Source organism: Stegostoma tigrinum, chromosome 3 (genome assembly GCF_030684315.1).
Source record: "Stegostoma tigrinum isolate sSteTig4 chromosome 3, sSteTig4.hap1, whole genome shotgun sequence".
NCBI lineage: Eukaryota > Metazoa > Chordata > Chondrichthyes > Orectolobiformes > Stegostomatidae > Stegostoma > Stegostoma tigrinum.
Genome location: NC_081356.1, coordinates 130552944 through 130569461, shown reverse-complemented (window position 1 = coordinate 130569461; position 16518 = coordinate 130552944). Strand labels below are relative to the sequence as shown.

Below are 16518 nucleotides of genomic sequence, written 5' to 3'. Positions count from 1 at the left end.
AGAATTAGTACTGAATGTTGTCAGGGTTTATTACCTTTGCAACACCCAATGCCCTTTAGCAATTTCTTGATATCGTACGGATTTAATCAAATAAGTCACTAACTGGTATCTGAGATGCTGGGGACCTCAGGAGGAGGTAGAGCTGGATCGTCTGTGATCTTACTGTGATGGATGCAAATGCTTTGTCTTATACAGTGATGTGCTGGGCTCATCCATTGCTGGGGTGGGAATATGGTAACCCCATTGTTATGATGACTTCATTTCAGAATTGCTTTAATTTGAATGCAAAACCAATGACATAGTGGTGCTTTTGTTGGATTAGTAATCCAGAAACCTGGATAACGTTCCAGGCCCCAGATTCAAATTCCAGCATGGCACTTGGAATTTCGACTTCATGAAAATCTGGAATTAAAAGTCTCATGATGACCATGAAGCCACTGTCAATTGTCATAAAAACATGATCCAAAACCCAAGGAAATCTGCAGACATCTGACTTGCAGGGAGGTGGTTAGTTTTTATTTCTCTTGGAAATTAATGCAACATTACTGGTTCATGTATCAACTGCTAAGGTCTCAAAAGGACAGACTTGACTATACCTCAATCCTGTCAATCCTACAATGTCCACCTTTCTAGTAGCAAAATTAGGAGAGCTGTCTCACAGTCAAGTCAATAGCTTGAAAGTTATACTGTCTCTTTCGCTTAAACACTACCCCAGATAGTACCATCTCCTTCACTGGATAAGTACTGTTCCACAAACTGGCAGACCAGCAGAGGGTGTACAGTCAGGAGGGAGTTCATTTATTTGAGGAATCCATGAAGTGTCATAACATCAGGTCACTGTGGGCAAGGAAACCTTTTAGGATAAATTAGTGCTGCTTCATATTAAACACTGCTGAGGGTGACAAGTGCACAGAATTTATTCTATGTATGGGAACTTGAATGTCTGTCATCCAGAGTGGTTAGCAGCAGGTTGAATACGAACGGACAGAACAGCTTGACTTGGGCTGTGGCAGGTGGTGAGACAACCAACGAGGGAAAAACATATTTGACCTCCCCCTCCCCAATCTGCCTCCCTCAGATTGATTTTTCCATGATATGATCACGAAGAGTGACCACTGCGCAATCCTTGTGGAGACAAACTCCCAACTTGACTTTAAGAATACGCTCCATTTGAGTTGTGTGGCACTAGCACTGTGTAAAATGGGACTGCTTTCCAACAGATCTAGCAGCTGAAGACTGGACATCCACAAGGCACTGTGGGCCATCAACAGAATTATGTTCAGCTGCGTTCTACAACCTCATGGCCTGGCATGTCCTGTATGCTACTGTAATAATTGAACCAGGTGATTAACCGTAGCTCAGGGAAGAGTGCAGGAGGGTATGCTGGGAGCAGCACCAGGGATACCTTAAAAGGTCAGTCTGATGAAGCAGTGAAGCTAAGAAGCTTGCATGCCAAACACCATAAAATGCCCTCACTTGCCTTCATTAGTGTCAGTCTAGCAACACCTAAGAAGCTTGGCACCATTGGATTTTTGATTGGTACCACATTCACAAGCATTCCCCACCCCCCCCCTCCCCCACTGACTTGGTAGCTCCAACCTCATGACCACTACCATCTAGAAGGACAAGGAAATGAGGTATGTACCTTGTACAGTTCTGCTCCAAAACCTTTTTCTGTTCTGCAAATCTCCAAGCTGCTCATCATCTTGATTATGAATATATTGTTGTTGCTTAAGTGTTGATGAATCCAGACCTTGAAACTCTGTGCCGAATGGTGCTATGGGTCTACCTATACCAACAGGCAACAACGGCTCAAATTCCTTACGACTTTATCACTTCCCATTTCTGTAATCTCCTTCAGTTGCCCCCCGCTTTCTCCAAGATATCAATCCCTCTTATTTTGACTCCTTGAGCATCCCTACATAAAGCCATCTCCATCATAACTGAGCTTAAGACTGTAAGATATAGAAGTAAAGTTAGACCACTCGACCTATCAAGTCTGCTCCACTATTCAATCGTGAATGAAGTTTCTCAACCCCACTCTCCAGCCTTCTCCCTTTTGATGCTCTTACTAATGAAGCCCCCCCATTCCTTTTTTAAATGCACTCAGTGACTTGACCTCTGCGGAGATTCACAACTCTGACTGAAGAACACACATGTCGCGTCAATTCTACATGGTGCCTTCACTTTGAGGCTGTACCCTTCAGTCATGCTCTCTCTGATGTCTTCTATGAGCGATCTATCCAGGCTGCGCAGTATTCTGAAAGTTTCAATCAGGTCCACTTCTGATTGTTCTTAACTCAGTTGAGTACAGACCGAAGCCTCAGCCACCCCTCCTACAACAAGCCATTCATCCGGGGCTCATTTTTGTAAACCTTCTCTCGACATTCCTGACATGCAGGACCCAAAACTGCTCTCAGTATTCCAAGTGTTGTCTGACTCATTGTGTTATAAAACCTCAGCAGTACATCTCTGCTGTTGTATTCCAATGCTCACAAAATGAATGCTGACGTCGAACTTTCCTTACTAACTGCCAAATGAGCCTTAAGAGAAACCTGTATTAGGAATCCCAAGTCCCTTTGTGCTTTAGATTTCCGAAGGCCTACCCCATCTAAAAAATAGTCGATGCCTCTATTCTTCCTACCAAAGGATGTAATCTCGTTATTCCATTTTATATTCCATCTGCCGCTTCTTTGCCAACTCCAACACACTAGCCTACTGAAGTCCTTCTGCAACCTCTCTGCTTCCTCAACACTACCTCCCCCTCCACCTATTTGCCGTATCTCCAAACTTGAAAATACCTCCATCCAGATCATTAATGGTTAATGCCAATAGTTGTGGTTTCACTGCAGGTCTTTGCAGAACTCTGAGTTACTGGCTGTCATCCTGCAAAAGACACCATTATTCCTACACACCTGCCTTCTGCCAGTCAGCCAATCCTCTATCCATACACATACCTTGCCCCTAAGTCCATGGGCTTTTATCTTACTAAGTGCATCCTGTGTGGCACCTTGTCAGAGGCCTTCTAGAAATCCAAATAGATCAAATCCCATCGGCTCTCCTTTGTCAGAGTTGCTCATTACTACTTCAAAGCATTATAACAGGTTCGTCAGGCATGGTCTCTCCTTGACAATTCATTCTGACTGAGCCCTATTTTGTCATGCACTTGTAAGTACTCCGCAATTTCACCTTTTGATAGCAGAGTCTAAAGTCTTAGTAATGACATCAGCAACTTTGCTTTCATGATGGCCACTGCACTCGCCTCTGCCTGTGACTCTCTTGAAATTCTTATATACTATAGGTGTCTTCTACTATGAAATTAGAGGCAAAGAATGCAGTCTGTTCCTCTACCATTTCACTGTGGATTACTACCACTCTAGTGGTCCAGTATCCATGCTTGTATCTCTGTTGACTTGATCTATCTTATACTCTTGCAATCTTTTTATATTACAGAAGGTATATTACCCTCACTTCTCCAGCTTTTTTTTAAAAATTGTCCGCTACTCTTTTATAAAGGCTTTCCGATCATCTGGCTACTCATGGATCTTCACCACGTTGTGTTTGTGTCTTCATCTGCTTTGGAAAGAAGCAATTGAATTTCCTCGCCAATAAGACACTCTAAAATTCACTTCTTTAATAAAGCTTACATAGTAAGGTATTGGCGTTTGTGATCGTATGAAAAGTCTTGGGATGTTTTGTAATATTATACAAAAAACTGCAGTTTTTGAACCCTATCATTTACCATCAGCAAAGTAAGCTTTTTCTCTTTTTAGATACAAAAATGTTTAACTTAGGTATGCTTAATATCATAAAATAAGGAAGCAGTCTGGGCACTTTACTGGCCTAAGCACAATGTAAGATTTGCATTTCCGTGAACTGTTCACAGGCTTTAAAGAGCCTGAAGATGAAATCCTGCAGCAAGTAAGTCACGATCTGACTCCCCAATGCCTATCCACAAGGCGCAAGTCAGGAGTGTGATACAATACTTCTCACTTGCCTTGGTGCAGCTCTAGCAACACTCAAGAAGCTTGACACTACCCAGGACACGGCAGCCCATTTGATTGGCACTACCTCCACAAACATCCACTTCCTCCTATGATGCTTAATAGCAGCAGCAGCACCATTTAGAAGATGCAGTGCAAGAATTCACCAAGGGTCCTTAGATAGCACCTTCCAAATTCACATCTACCTCTATCTTGAAGAACAGGGGCAGATGTGTGGGAACAGCACCACCCGCAAATTCCCCTCCAGTCATCTCCGACTTGAAAATATTTCACATTCCTTTAATCTCTATGGATCTAAGTCCTGGAACAACCTCCCTGGTGGCATTGTGGATAAACTACAGCGCATAGACTGCAGCAATTCAAGGCAGCTCACCATCACGACTGCATGGGCAACTATGTAGGCCCTGGTAAATGCTTTCCTGGCCATCAACACACACCCCATGAGTGAATTAAAGAAATTTCTACAAACACTCCAGGGGTCCATAGCCATTGGCTTGCTGAGCAGTGTTGGATAGATTACGGTCTGGAAGGAGGCTGACTATTTGGTTTGGGAAGAAAATCTTTCACAAAGTAACCAATACCGATATGCCACTATTTGAAATCTATACTCTAAAAAGTATCTAACTAAATATTCTTACCACACTGGACTGATGATACAGAGCTTGTGAAATTTAAATTAATTTAATATTTTTTCTTCGTTCATGGGATGCAGGCATTGGCTGTGCCAGTTAGAATTGAACGTGATGTATTGGTGACGGGGTTCTGCCATCATCACTTGGACTGACCCCTACGTGTGATTGTAGTGCGACAGAAATTAAATTTCCTCTATACTGGCCTAAGAAGCCACTCAGATCAAAGTAAAATTGGTGACAGGCAAATAATGTTGACTTTAATTGTGACATCAAGATCTCGTGAAATACTTCTAGCAAGTTAAAAATAAAAATTATTTGCTTTATTGGACAATGATTCTTGTGAAGTCTTGAGTTTTTTAATTTAACAAGATGTGCAAGTCCTGGTTGTTCTGCAAGGTAGGGTGAGAACACAACAAAAGCCATACCTGCTGGAGAAACACTGCAGGTCTTGCTGCATTTATGAAGAGAAAACATGGTCACTTTTGCGGGTCTAGTGGTCACCGTCCTTCTGCGATTTCTGTTCTTGTTTAAGATTTCCAGTATCTGCAGCTCTTTGTTTTTTTGTTAGTGAATGTAATAGTCCAGGCAAGACGTGGTGAAAGTTACTGCCGAGTCAGGCTGAAGTCAGTGCCTTATGTTAGTGTTGGGCTGATGCTACATATATGATGAGGACGTTTATCACCTGGAAGCTTTGTTGATTGGATGTTAGCGCCTCGGTTGTCAGTTTGTCATAACTGTCCATTAATGAAGTCAGAATTTCAGATCCCTGCATGTCCTGTGCAGCGTTTGAGCCACTTCCTTCCTGCCGGTTAATTGACTAACCTTTGACAGACTCTTGGCTTAGTAAGTTTATTTGGAGAAATGTTCCTTCTGACATCCCCACTTAAATGTTAAGTGAGAAGAAGAGATACTCTTTCCCTGTTTGCTCTTTCAACTCCTTTCATCCATGAGTATTTGTAGCAGATATAACCCATGGCTTTGCTCGGTTTATTCAACTCAGTACCCCATTTGAAGCATTGAACTTCATAAACTCAAATTGTTATAGATTTAGGGCAGTTACCTTACTTGTATTTACTTGAGCAGTTGGAGGCTTGAAGTAATTTTTTTTCCTGATTGGCACAATGTCTCCATCATGAGGAAAGGAGATTTGGTATTTTCCCAAAGCAAATCTTGTGTCTTCGTGGCAACATTGCCACCTCAATTTCAAAAGTTGTATGATTTAAATGCCAGTTCAAATTGGCTCAGCAAGTGAGGCTCTGGGTGTTTGATATGTAAAGGGTTACTTGATGAGCTTGGATGTTTAAAAAGTCCTTTGTTCATTAGAGACAGAATAAGGTGCATGAGCTTTTAGCAATGAGGTTGAAGGTTGTACAAATTAAAATTAGTTTGGATAAATTAGTGGCAGTCAAGGCCCGAAGAGTTGTTAGTCAATCAGTTGTAGAGCAATACAAGTCTTAAGAATTGGGTACAAGTGTACAGGCAAGCTGTACATGACCTGTAGTATTTAAATTTGTGCTATGTCTGTATTCTAGATCTGTGCTAAATGTACATTGCAAGACCAGTGACTGATAAAATGGAGAATGAAAATAGCGTCTAAATACCAGAAAGTCCTGGAATTTGAAATAATAATAAAAATTTAATATGGCATAGCCTTTGAGGAGCCATGAAACTCATGTTGTGTAAAACTGAAGGTGTTTGACTAATTTTAGTCACTTGCTACTGGACTTACTTTGTATTTCTCTCAATTCAGACGCCCTTCACTTTTGGCCTGGGTCAGAGAGCACCGTACTCAACAGGAGAAAGATGTCTTCTGTGTCGAAGTGAACGCAAAGACTCTTCACTCTCAGAGAGTGGGATTACAAACCCAAATAAAATGGCACTTTCTACATCTCCAAAAACTAATAGCATGTTGCACCTTCCACTGTGGGTTTGCCCGGATTGTAGGCGTACGGTTGAAAAGGATGATCGGCAAGTTTCTCTTGAGCAGTCTCTAGTGGTAAGTAGGGCTAATTTAATATTTGTCTTCTGTGGGTTCAGCTCAGCACTGCTTTGTTTTAAAGTTCAGAATGTACATGCTGTTGGATATCAAATTGTTTATTCCAGATTTCTGGTTTATTACTATCCTGCCGTCTAGGCCCAACCCCACTCAAAGACGTCCATCTCCCCACTACATTTCACCTCCTGGTTGAAGTAGAATATTAGACACATGGACTAAAAAGTCAGGATGTTTTGTTTTCCTTTCTCCACTGTTTAATTGTGCAGTGTGATTTTAATAATTGTTAAATTTAATGAAAATGCATTAACCCACTTGTTAATAACACCTGGCATATACTTCTGAGTGGTACGTGTAAATATTTCGCGACTGAATTAACCAGTAAGGATGTTGTTGGAGTCACTGCTGAAACAAATGCCACCTGTTAAAGATGAAGACTTTATAAACCCTAAAAAATTTGAATCTGTTGAACAGGTATGTGGAAACATGAGCAGGCCATTTAACCACCTCAAGCATCTAGTGACCAATACAGTTTGGCATGTGGAACAAAAGTACACACCCATTTTGTATATTTCATGAAGTGCTTGGTTAACAACAATCAACTGGTCAGTGTCTTTCTTGTAAGTTTGAATTGTGTCAATATCCCTAAATTTTTGAGGAGGGGTTTCCAAATTCCCATTAGCCTTTTTATTGTGACAAGTTGCTTATTGATTTCACTCCATAAAAGGTGTATCTCTGATTTGAGATGTTCCATCTTGTTCTAGATTCTGTTAGCTGAGGAAGTAGTTTTGCCGTTTCTATTTTAAACACCTTAATTTGATTAACCTTCAACTATTTGAAGCATAAGGAACACAAAATAGCTTCTTGGACAGTAACTGAAAGCCTTTTCATCATTTGGGTGAATTAATGCTATATTCCTCTGAGGCCACTTCCATGAGGTGTATTATCTGAGATTGAAGCAGTACTTCAGATGGGGTCTAATGAAGACTTTTGTAATGTAGGCAGTGCTTCCATTGCATGAGTTCGAGCCCTGTTGAAGCGATAGCAAAGATACATCAAGAAAATAATGGCACAGAGTGAAATTGGCAAAAGAAGCAAAGATGATCTGAGACAAGGCTTTTGCTTGAAGCGAGTGGGTAGTATCTGGAATGCACTGCCGAAGTATGTGGTGGAATCAGGTTCAATTGAGGCATTCCAAAGTAAGCAAGTTATTTGAAAAGGTAAAATATGTAGGATTATAGGGAGAAGGCAGAACAGCATTAAATGAAATTTTCATGTGAAGAACCCAATGTTTTGTGTGTCCCTCCCTCTCTCTCTCTCTTGCCCCCCCCCCCCCCCCCGCTGTCTGTCAGTCTCTGTTCTCCCCCCTCACTCTGTCTGTTCTGCCCCCCCGCTGTGTCTGCCTGTCTCTGTTCTCCCCCCACCGCTGTCTGTGTTCTCCTCGCCCACCCCCCCCGCCGTGTCTGTCTGTCTCCCCCCCCCCGCCGTGTCTGTCTGTCTCCCCCCCCCGCCGTGTCTGTCTGTCTCCCCCCCCCGCCGTGTCTGTCTGTCTCCCCCCCTGCCGTGTCTGTCTGTCACCCCCCCCCCCTGCTGCTGTGTCTGTCTGCCCCCCCCCGCTCTGTCTGTCTGTCTCCACCCCCATCTCTGACCGTTTCCCCCCCCCCCCCCCCACCCTGGCTGTCTCTGTTCTTCTACCCCCCCCCCCCCCCGGCTGCCTCTGTCCCCCCCCCCCCCCCCCCCCGGCTGCCTCTGTCCCCCCCCCCCCCCCCGCTGTCTCTGTCCCCCCCCCATCTCTGCCTGTCTCTCTCTCTCTTTCTTCTCTCTCTCTCTTTCTTCTCTCTCTCTCTTTTTCTCTCTCTCTTCTCTTCTCTCGCGCTCTCTCTCTCGCGCGCTCTCTCTCTCTCGCGCGCTCTGCTCTTCCCCTCCACCCCGGATTCCATGGCCTCAGATTGTGTACTGTGGAGCACAGCAGTCTGAGGGGGACGGAGCATACTTTTAGGTTCAAAGATAGGATGATTGGAAATTTATTTGAGGAGCGATTATACCACCTAGGGGTGGTAGAAATTGAGAGTGCACTGCCTGAAACGGCAGTTGAGGCAGGAACCTTCATGAAGTTTAAAAACACCTTTGAGCGCTCAATGTCGGAACATTCAAAGCGGTGGGACAAGTGTAGATTTAGCGTAGTATTTTGTCAGTGTTGACTTGATGGACTGAAAACCCTGCTCTGTACTGCATGGCTCTGATTCTCTAATTCTAAGAATGTGAAATTCTATATTCTGTCTCTGCATCCTCCTTACAGTTCACCCCCCCCATCTAACTTTGTGTCATCTGCAAGCTAAGGCTCCCTAAACTGAGTCACTAATCCTTCGTCACTAGTTGTTTGTCCATGTACATAAGGATATTGTTCCCAAGCGCCCCTGCAAATGATGAAATTTGAGAGTCAGGAGTTTGTTAAAAATACAGGATTGAAAATTGTATGTATAAGTTGCCTGCAAATGTTGAATTTTGTTGTCACTTAGTTTTTAAAATGGATAAGCACGTTTGCGAATCGAGATCTCGCGAATACAGAGGATTTATGGTATTGTGTACAGCTGGGGTCCAAGCACTGATCCTTGTGGTACCCTGCTAGTCTGTGGTGGCCACGTGGGAAAAGACCAGTTTCTTCATAGCTGTGTTTCACCATGACTGTGAAGGCAATAGATCAACCCAGGTTGCATGAAGAGGGCAAGACAGCATGTTGAGTGCTGCGCCAAGAACATCTGATCAACCTGATGAAGCTGCAGCAGAAGACTACCTGCATTTCAAACAGCAGAAGTAGCATGCAATAGATAGTGAAACAATCCTAAGTGAAATTCTGCCAGCCTGCCATATCTAGTTATGAATGATTAACTACTAACCAGTGGGTGAAGCTGCTACAATGGAATTTGTTACTTATTAGTTTCCCTGACTGATCTTGACTTGGCCGTAGATCCAATTTTTTTATTTCTTCGCTTTCATTAAGCGTTTGCGCAGCTACATTCACAGCTTATTCCATTTACCTTCCTGTTAGAGATATCTAGGTTACATACGAAATGTTTGTAAATAATCTCTACACATTCTAGTATACTCTAGTTTTGGTGGGTCCAATAAATTGTTTATGTATAAAATTGTTTATGTACAAAATGTGGAGGAATGGAATTGTGGGAGATATAGCAGTTTGGATTGGGAATTGGCTTGCTGAAAGAAGACAGAGGGTGGTAGTTGATGGGAAATGTTCATCCTGGAGACTAGTGACTAGTGGTGTACCGCAAGGGTCGGTGTTGGGTCCACTGTTGTTTGTCATTTTTATAAATGACCTGGATGAGGGCGTAGAAGGATGGGTTAGTAAATTTGCAGACGACACTAAGGTCGGTGGAGTTGTGGATCGTGACGAAGGATGCTGTAGGTTGCAGAGAGACATAGATAAACTGCAGTGCTGGGCTGAGACGTGGCAAATGGAGTTTAATGCAGACAAGTGTGAGGTGATGCACTTTGGTAGGAGTAACCGGAAGGCAAAATACTGGGCTAATGGTAAGATTCTTAGTGTAGGTGAGCAGAGAGATCTCGATGTCCATGTACACAGATCCTTGAAAGTTGCCACCCAGGTTGACTGGGCTGTTAAGGCATACAGTGTTTTAGCTTTTATTAATAGAGGGATCGAGTTCCGGAACCAAGAGGTTATGGTGAAGCTGTACAAAACTCTGGTGCGGCCGCACTTGGAGTATTGCGTACAGTTCTGGTCACTGCATTATAAGAAGGATGTGGAAGCTTTAGAAAGGGTGCAGAGGAGATTTACTAGGATGTTGCCTGGTATGGAGGGAAGGTCTTACGAGGAAAGGCTGAGGGACTTGAGGCTGTTATCATTAGAGAGAAGAAGGTTGATAGGTGACTTAATTGAAGCATATAAAATAATCAGAGGGTTAGATAGGGTGGATAGGGAGAGCCTTTTTCCTAGGATGGTGATGGCAAGCACGAGGGGGCATAGCTTTAAATTGAGGGGTGAAAGATATAGGACAGATGTCAGAGGTAGTTTCTTTACTCAGAGAGTAGTAAGGGAATGGAACGCTTTGCCTGCAACGGTAGTAGATTCGCCAACTTTAGGTACATTTAAGTCGTCATTGGATAAGCATATGGACGTACATGGAATAGTGTAGATTAGATGGGCTTGAGATCGGTATGACAGGTCGGCACAACATCGAGGGCCGAAGGGCCTGTACTGTGCTGTAATGTTCTATGTATAGAAGAAACAGCATGGAAAAGGAAACTCCAGTTTAGGGTTTGAGTGAAGATTTGTAGCTTGGTTGCGAGTTGTAGATGTTGGTGTTTTGGCCGAGCTGGGTGGTTTAGAACATAGAACAGTACAGCACAGAACAGGCCCTTCAGCCCACAATGTTGTGCCGACCATTGATCCTCATGTATGCACCCTCAAATTTCTGTGACCATATACATGTCCAGCAGTCTCTTAAATGACCCCAATGACCTTGCTTCCACAACTGCTGCTGGCAACGCGTTCCATGCTCTCACAACTCTCTGCGTAAAGAACCTGCCTCTGACATCCCCTCTATACTTTCCACCAACCAGCTTAAAACTATGACCCCTCGTGCTAGCCATTTCTGCCCTGGGAAATAGTCTCTGGCTATCAACTCTATCTATGCCTCTCATTATCTTGTATACCTCAATTAGGTCCCCTCTCCTCCTCCTTTTCTCCAATGAAAAGAGACCGAGCTCAGTCAAACTCTCTTCATAAGATAAGCCCTCCAGTCCAGGCAGCATCCTGGTAAACCACCTCTGAACCCTCTCCAAAGCATCCACATCTTTCCTATAATAGGGCGCCCAGAACTGGACGCAGTATTCCAAGTGCGGTCTAACCAAAGTTTTATAGAGCTGCAACAAGATCTCACGACTCTTAAACTCAATCCCCCTGTTAATGAAAGCCAAAACACCATATGCTTTCTTAACAACCCTGTCCACTTGGGTGGCCATTTTAAGGGATCTATGTATCTGCACACCAAGATCCCTCTGTTCCTCCACGCTGCCAAGAATCCTATCCTTAATCCTGTACTCAGCTTTCAAATTCGACCTTCCAAAATGCATCACCTCGCATTTATCCAGGTTGAACTCCATCTGCCACCTCTCAGCCCATCTCTGCATCCTGTTTGATAGATGTTTTGGCTCTTAACAAGGCAACATCCTCAGTGCCATGGAGCTTTTTGTGAAGCGCTGTTGTCTTGTGCCAGTTCGAATTTATACAGTCCGGTTTTTGCTTCTGGTACACAGCTCCTGCCACCATGCTCAAAGTACAGGCCACCAGTTAATAACCCATAAGCCAGAGAAACAGCTAGATAGAATGGCTGCAGGATGATACAAGTCATGATCACAAATGCCCATAAGAGTCTACAAGTACAAACAAGAAATTGTGCTTAGAGTTGTTAATTTCAAAAGCAACCAATCTGGAGTGGACAATGAGAATCAAATAGGCCATCACAATAACAACAGGACCACACACAACAAAAGTCATACAGAAAAATTGACCAAATTGACCAACGACAGTGGAAACAACATGACTGGCAAATGGCTAAGAAACCTCTCAACAGACAGCTCCCAGAAAGAGGAAACAACATTACTAGTCAAAGGACTGAATTACAACCACAGAGACACTGAAAAAGCAGACTCACTGGCAGCACTAGAATCCACAGTCAAACAACAGATTAAACAAGGGGACATAAACTATCAGACAGACCATTGTACCCCTACTGACGAAGAACACAAACCAACACACTCATTGAGGAAAGAGATGCTCTGAAGAACCTCAAAAAGGACAAAAACATTCTTGGAGAAGAGCCAGTGTTGTTCCTTTTGTTTAAGAAGTGTGGCAAAGATAATCCAGCTGATTACAGGCTGGTGAGCCTTATGTCAGCGATAGGGAAATTTATTGGAGAGGATTCTTTGAGACAGGACTTAGTTGCACTTGGAAATTAGTGGGCGTGTTAGCAAGAGGCAACATGGTTTTATGAAGGGGAGGTCATGTCTCACTAACTTGGTTGAATTTTTTGCGGAAGTGATGAAGGTGATTGAGGGTAAGGCAATGGATGTTATCTACATGGACTTCAGTAAGGCCTTTGACAAAGTCCCTCATGGCAAACTGATACAGAAGGTGAAGTCGCATGGCATCAGAGGTGAGTTTGCAAAATGGATAAAAAACTGGCTCGGTCATAGAAGACTGAGGGTAGCAGTGGAAGGGTGCGTTTCTGAATGGGGGAGCTGAGACTGGTGGCATTCTTCAGGGATCAGTGTTGGGACCTTTGCTATTTGTAATATATATAAATGATTTGGAGGAGAATGTAGCTGGTCTGATTTAGTAAGTTTGCCAGTAACACAAAGGTTGGTTGAATTGCTGATAGAGATGAGGACCATTGGAGGATACAGCAGGATATCGATCGGTTGGTGACTTGGGCAGAGATATATCGGATGGGGTTTAATCTGGGGAAAATGTGAGGTCATGCATTTTGGAAAGTCTGATCCAAATGGAAAATATATAGTAAGTGACAGAACCCTTAAAAGTACTGATAAGCAGAGGGATCTGGGTGCACAGGTACACAGGTCACTGAAAGTGGCAACACAGGTGGAGAAGGTAGTCAACAAGGCATATATGGCATGCTTGCCATCATCGGATGGGGCATTGAGTTCAAAAATTGGCAGGTAATATTGCAGTTTTATAGAACCTTAGGCTTCTGGTCACCACACTACCAGAAGGATGTGGTAGCTTTGGACAGGGTACAGAAATGATTTACCCAGATGTTGCCTGGTATGGAGGCCATTAGCGGTGAGGAGAGGTTGGAGAAACTTGGGTTGTTCTCACTACAATGATGGAGGTTGAGGGGTGACCTGATAGAGGCTTACAATATTACAAAGGGCATGGACAGAGTGGACAGTCAGAAGCTTTGTCGCAGGGTGGAAAATGTCAGTTACCAGGGTCCCTGGGTTTAAGTGGCAAGGTTTAAAGGTGATATGCGAGGCAAGTCTTTCATACAGAGGGTGGTGGGTGCCTGGATCTTGCTGCTGGGGGAGGTAGTGGGAGCAGATACTGTAGTGACTTTTAAAGGGCATCTTGACAAATACATGTATCGGATGGAACTAGGGAGATACAGTCCCTCGAAGGATAAGGAGTTTTATTTGTGACCGGCAGCATGTCGGTGCAGACTTGGAGGGCTGAAGGGCGGCTTCTTGTCCTGTCATTTTCTTTGTTCTTTATCATCATTGTTCCCACTGATTGAAGGCAGAATGACTGGTGTTGAACAAAGCGGACAACGTGCAACATATTCGGAAGAACTACTTGCTATTCATAAATCTACCAACAGAGAGAGTGGGTCCCCACACCACAGCTAACAGACAGAATAACCAATATATTCCAGAAACTACTCAGAACAGGATAGGTGACAAAAACAGAATTACAGAGGGTGAAACCAGAAGGCAACAACACTCCAAGATTCTACGGACTGCCTAAGATATGCAAGCCTGACACATTCTTCGAACCAGTGGTTGCTGTACCAGGAATCTCATTACACAAATTAGCAAAGGAACTACAACAAAAGCTTAAGCATCTAATCAGTAATTCATGTCACTCCAAATGCATTGTCTTTGTCTATTCTCTTTATTAAGTAAAATGTATTCCACAGGCTCCGAGTTCATTAGCACTGATTGCAGTCTGAACATACGTATGACTGCCTTCTAAGTAACCCAAGACACATGTACTCGACCATAAATGTAGGAGCAGAAATAGGCCATTCAGCCCAAATAATCTGCTACCGCTATTCAATGAAATGATAATTCCCAATTCCATTTCCCTGTCTGATATTCTGACTGATTATAACTGCAGTCAGTCATACTTTGTACAAGCACTTCGGATCCCATACTGGATCAGCAGTAGCAATGGCACAGCTGAGCTGAAGACTTTTTCCAATGGGATTGTCCCTAACTAGGAATCCAAATGTTCCTGAAATCATATCCCTGCTGACCTCCAAGGCAACTCACCCTCCCAGGGTCTGTGCATGTTCATTGGCTTGCAGGTGCATTGGCTTGTGGATCAGAGGTCTATGCAGTGTAAGGAAAAGCTCGAGAGACATAATCTTTAAGCAGAGCTAACACTCCTCCAGTAGCAAAAAGTTATTTTCCCTAAAGTGAGTTCAAGCAATAAAGATCAGTCATTATTAGAGACATGTGATTTCCAGATATTCCTAGTTTTTTCTAAATTAAATTAAGAATTAAGAAATTAAATTTAAGAATTAAAATTAAGAATAGCAGTCAATACAACTGTCCACAGTTCATTAAATGCAATTTTACTAAAGTTAAACATACAGCCTTAATTGTAATTGTTAACATGATTGCACTTGTCAAACAGTGCCTTATCGGCTGTAGAAAACACATTGTAGCTAACGGTCTTTCAAGGTGCTCTTGAATTGCAGTTTCTTTTACTTTTGCTTGCAAACATACCTTTCAGATGCAAGCTACTCTGATAACTGAAGAAATACTGATGTAATCAATGCAAAAATTGTGTGTTTGGTTTGTAATCTTCTTTCATGATGTTCAGTGGGTTGCTGTCACAGATGTGCAGATGATCTATTGAGATTCATTCCCATCTGTTTTCACATGGTACACTTTGTTATTCGTGAAAGCAGATTGCGAATAATTTTGGGTTTGGCATCTTGTGTGCTCTAGACATGTAGTAGCAAAGAATTTAGTCGAGCAAGGAAAATTCAGTAAAACAGTGCTTAGGGTTTCCATAAAAACAGCTTTGATATTCCTCGCACTATGCTAACTTTTCTTCTATGAGTCCTAATAATAGCCAAGCAAACGAGGGTGCATAAATCTTTTGGTAGCACAGCATTCTCTCTTGATGGTTCATGGCACAATGTTGAACATTTTGCAATAAATTCTGTATTTTTGAGATCAGATGTGTAAGTGACAGTGTATTCACTAGAAATTTTGCATTTATTTGACAATTGCTTGAACTCTGTTTAAATATAGTCTGTTTCTGATATTGGTGAAATAGTTTCTGCCATTAGATCACGCAGACCCAATGCTTGCTTAGTTTTTAAAGGTTTGATCAGGTTCTGTTTATGTGAGAACAGAATCAAATGGTCTTGCATGTTCATGATAACTTGCACGATGACAGTTTTTCACCTCTGTCTGCGTATCTATTCTGTACCTATCTCAAGTTCACTTTTGCTTCACGTTGGCCTCGTTTTTCCACTTTGTCAAGAGAATTCCTGTCTTAGTTTGTTTCTGGGATCCTTCAGGTTTGGGCCACTCTGCTGTGAACCCTGGCTTGTTTCAGAGAAACCTATTTTTGCCTATGCTCAAACTTTGAACAGCTAAAGAAATATGAGCAGGAGTAGGCTGTTTGTGCCTTTGCGATTTATCTTCCATTCAATAAGATCGCAACTGAGCAATGTTCAAATTCATTTCCCTGCCTGATTTCTTGCCTAATTTTGTGCCCAATAAAGGTGGTTGATCCCTGTCTTGAGTATCTCAACAATTGACCATTTGCAACTTTCTGGGATAATCTCGCAATTGCAACACTCCCACTCTGTCTTAATTAGCTGACTCTTTAACCATAGAGTATGACCTGCAGTTCAGCTACATCTGTCCAGTTGTTGCAACTTTCTCATCCTTTTTAGGATTTCTTTTCTGCAACAGGACTACCCTTCACCCCTGTAAACTCTAGGAATTATAAGCAAAACAGTATGGATGCTGGAAGTCTGAAAGAGACAAATGTTAGAGAAACTCAGCCAGTATGGCAGCATCTGTGTAGAGAAACAGTGAACGTTTGAGTCTAGTATGACACTTTATCTCTGAAAAAGAGTCATGCTGG

General features: G+C 42.8%; 1 protein-coding gene across 2 annotated transcripts in view; it reads left to right on the top strand.

Annotated features, from left to right (window-relative positions):
- The window catches only part of fam193a (family with sequence similarity 193 member A), a 215148-nt gene that overhangs the window by 104252 nt on the left and 94378 nt on the right, over nt 1–16518 (top strand). For both annotated transcript variants that reach the window (XM_048527926.2, XM_048527927.2), the window contains exon 3: nt 6387–6632. In XM_048527926.2, the coding sequence (XP_048383883.1) occupies nt 6387–6632 (246 nt within the window). The remainder of the gene's footprint in view (nt 1–6386; nt 6633–16518) is intronic.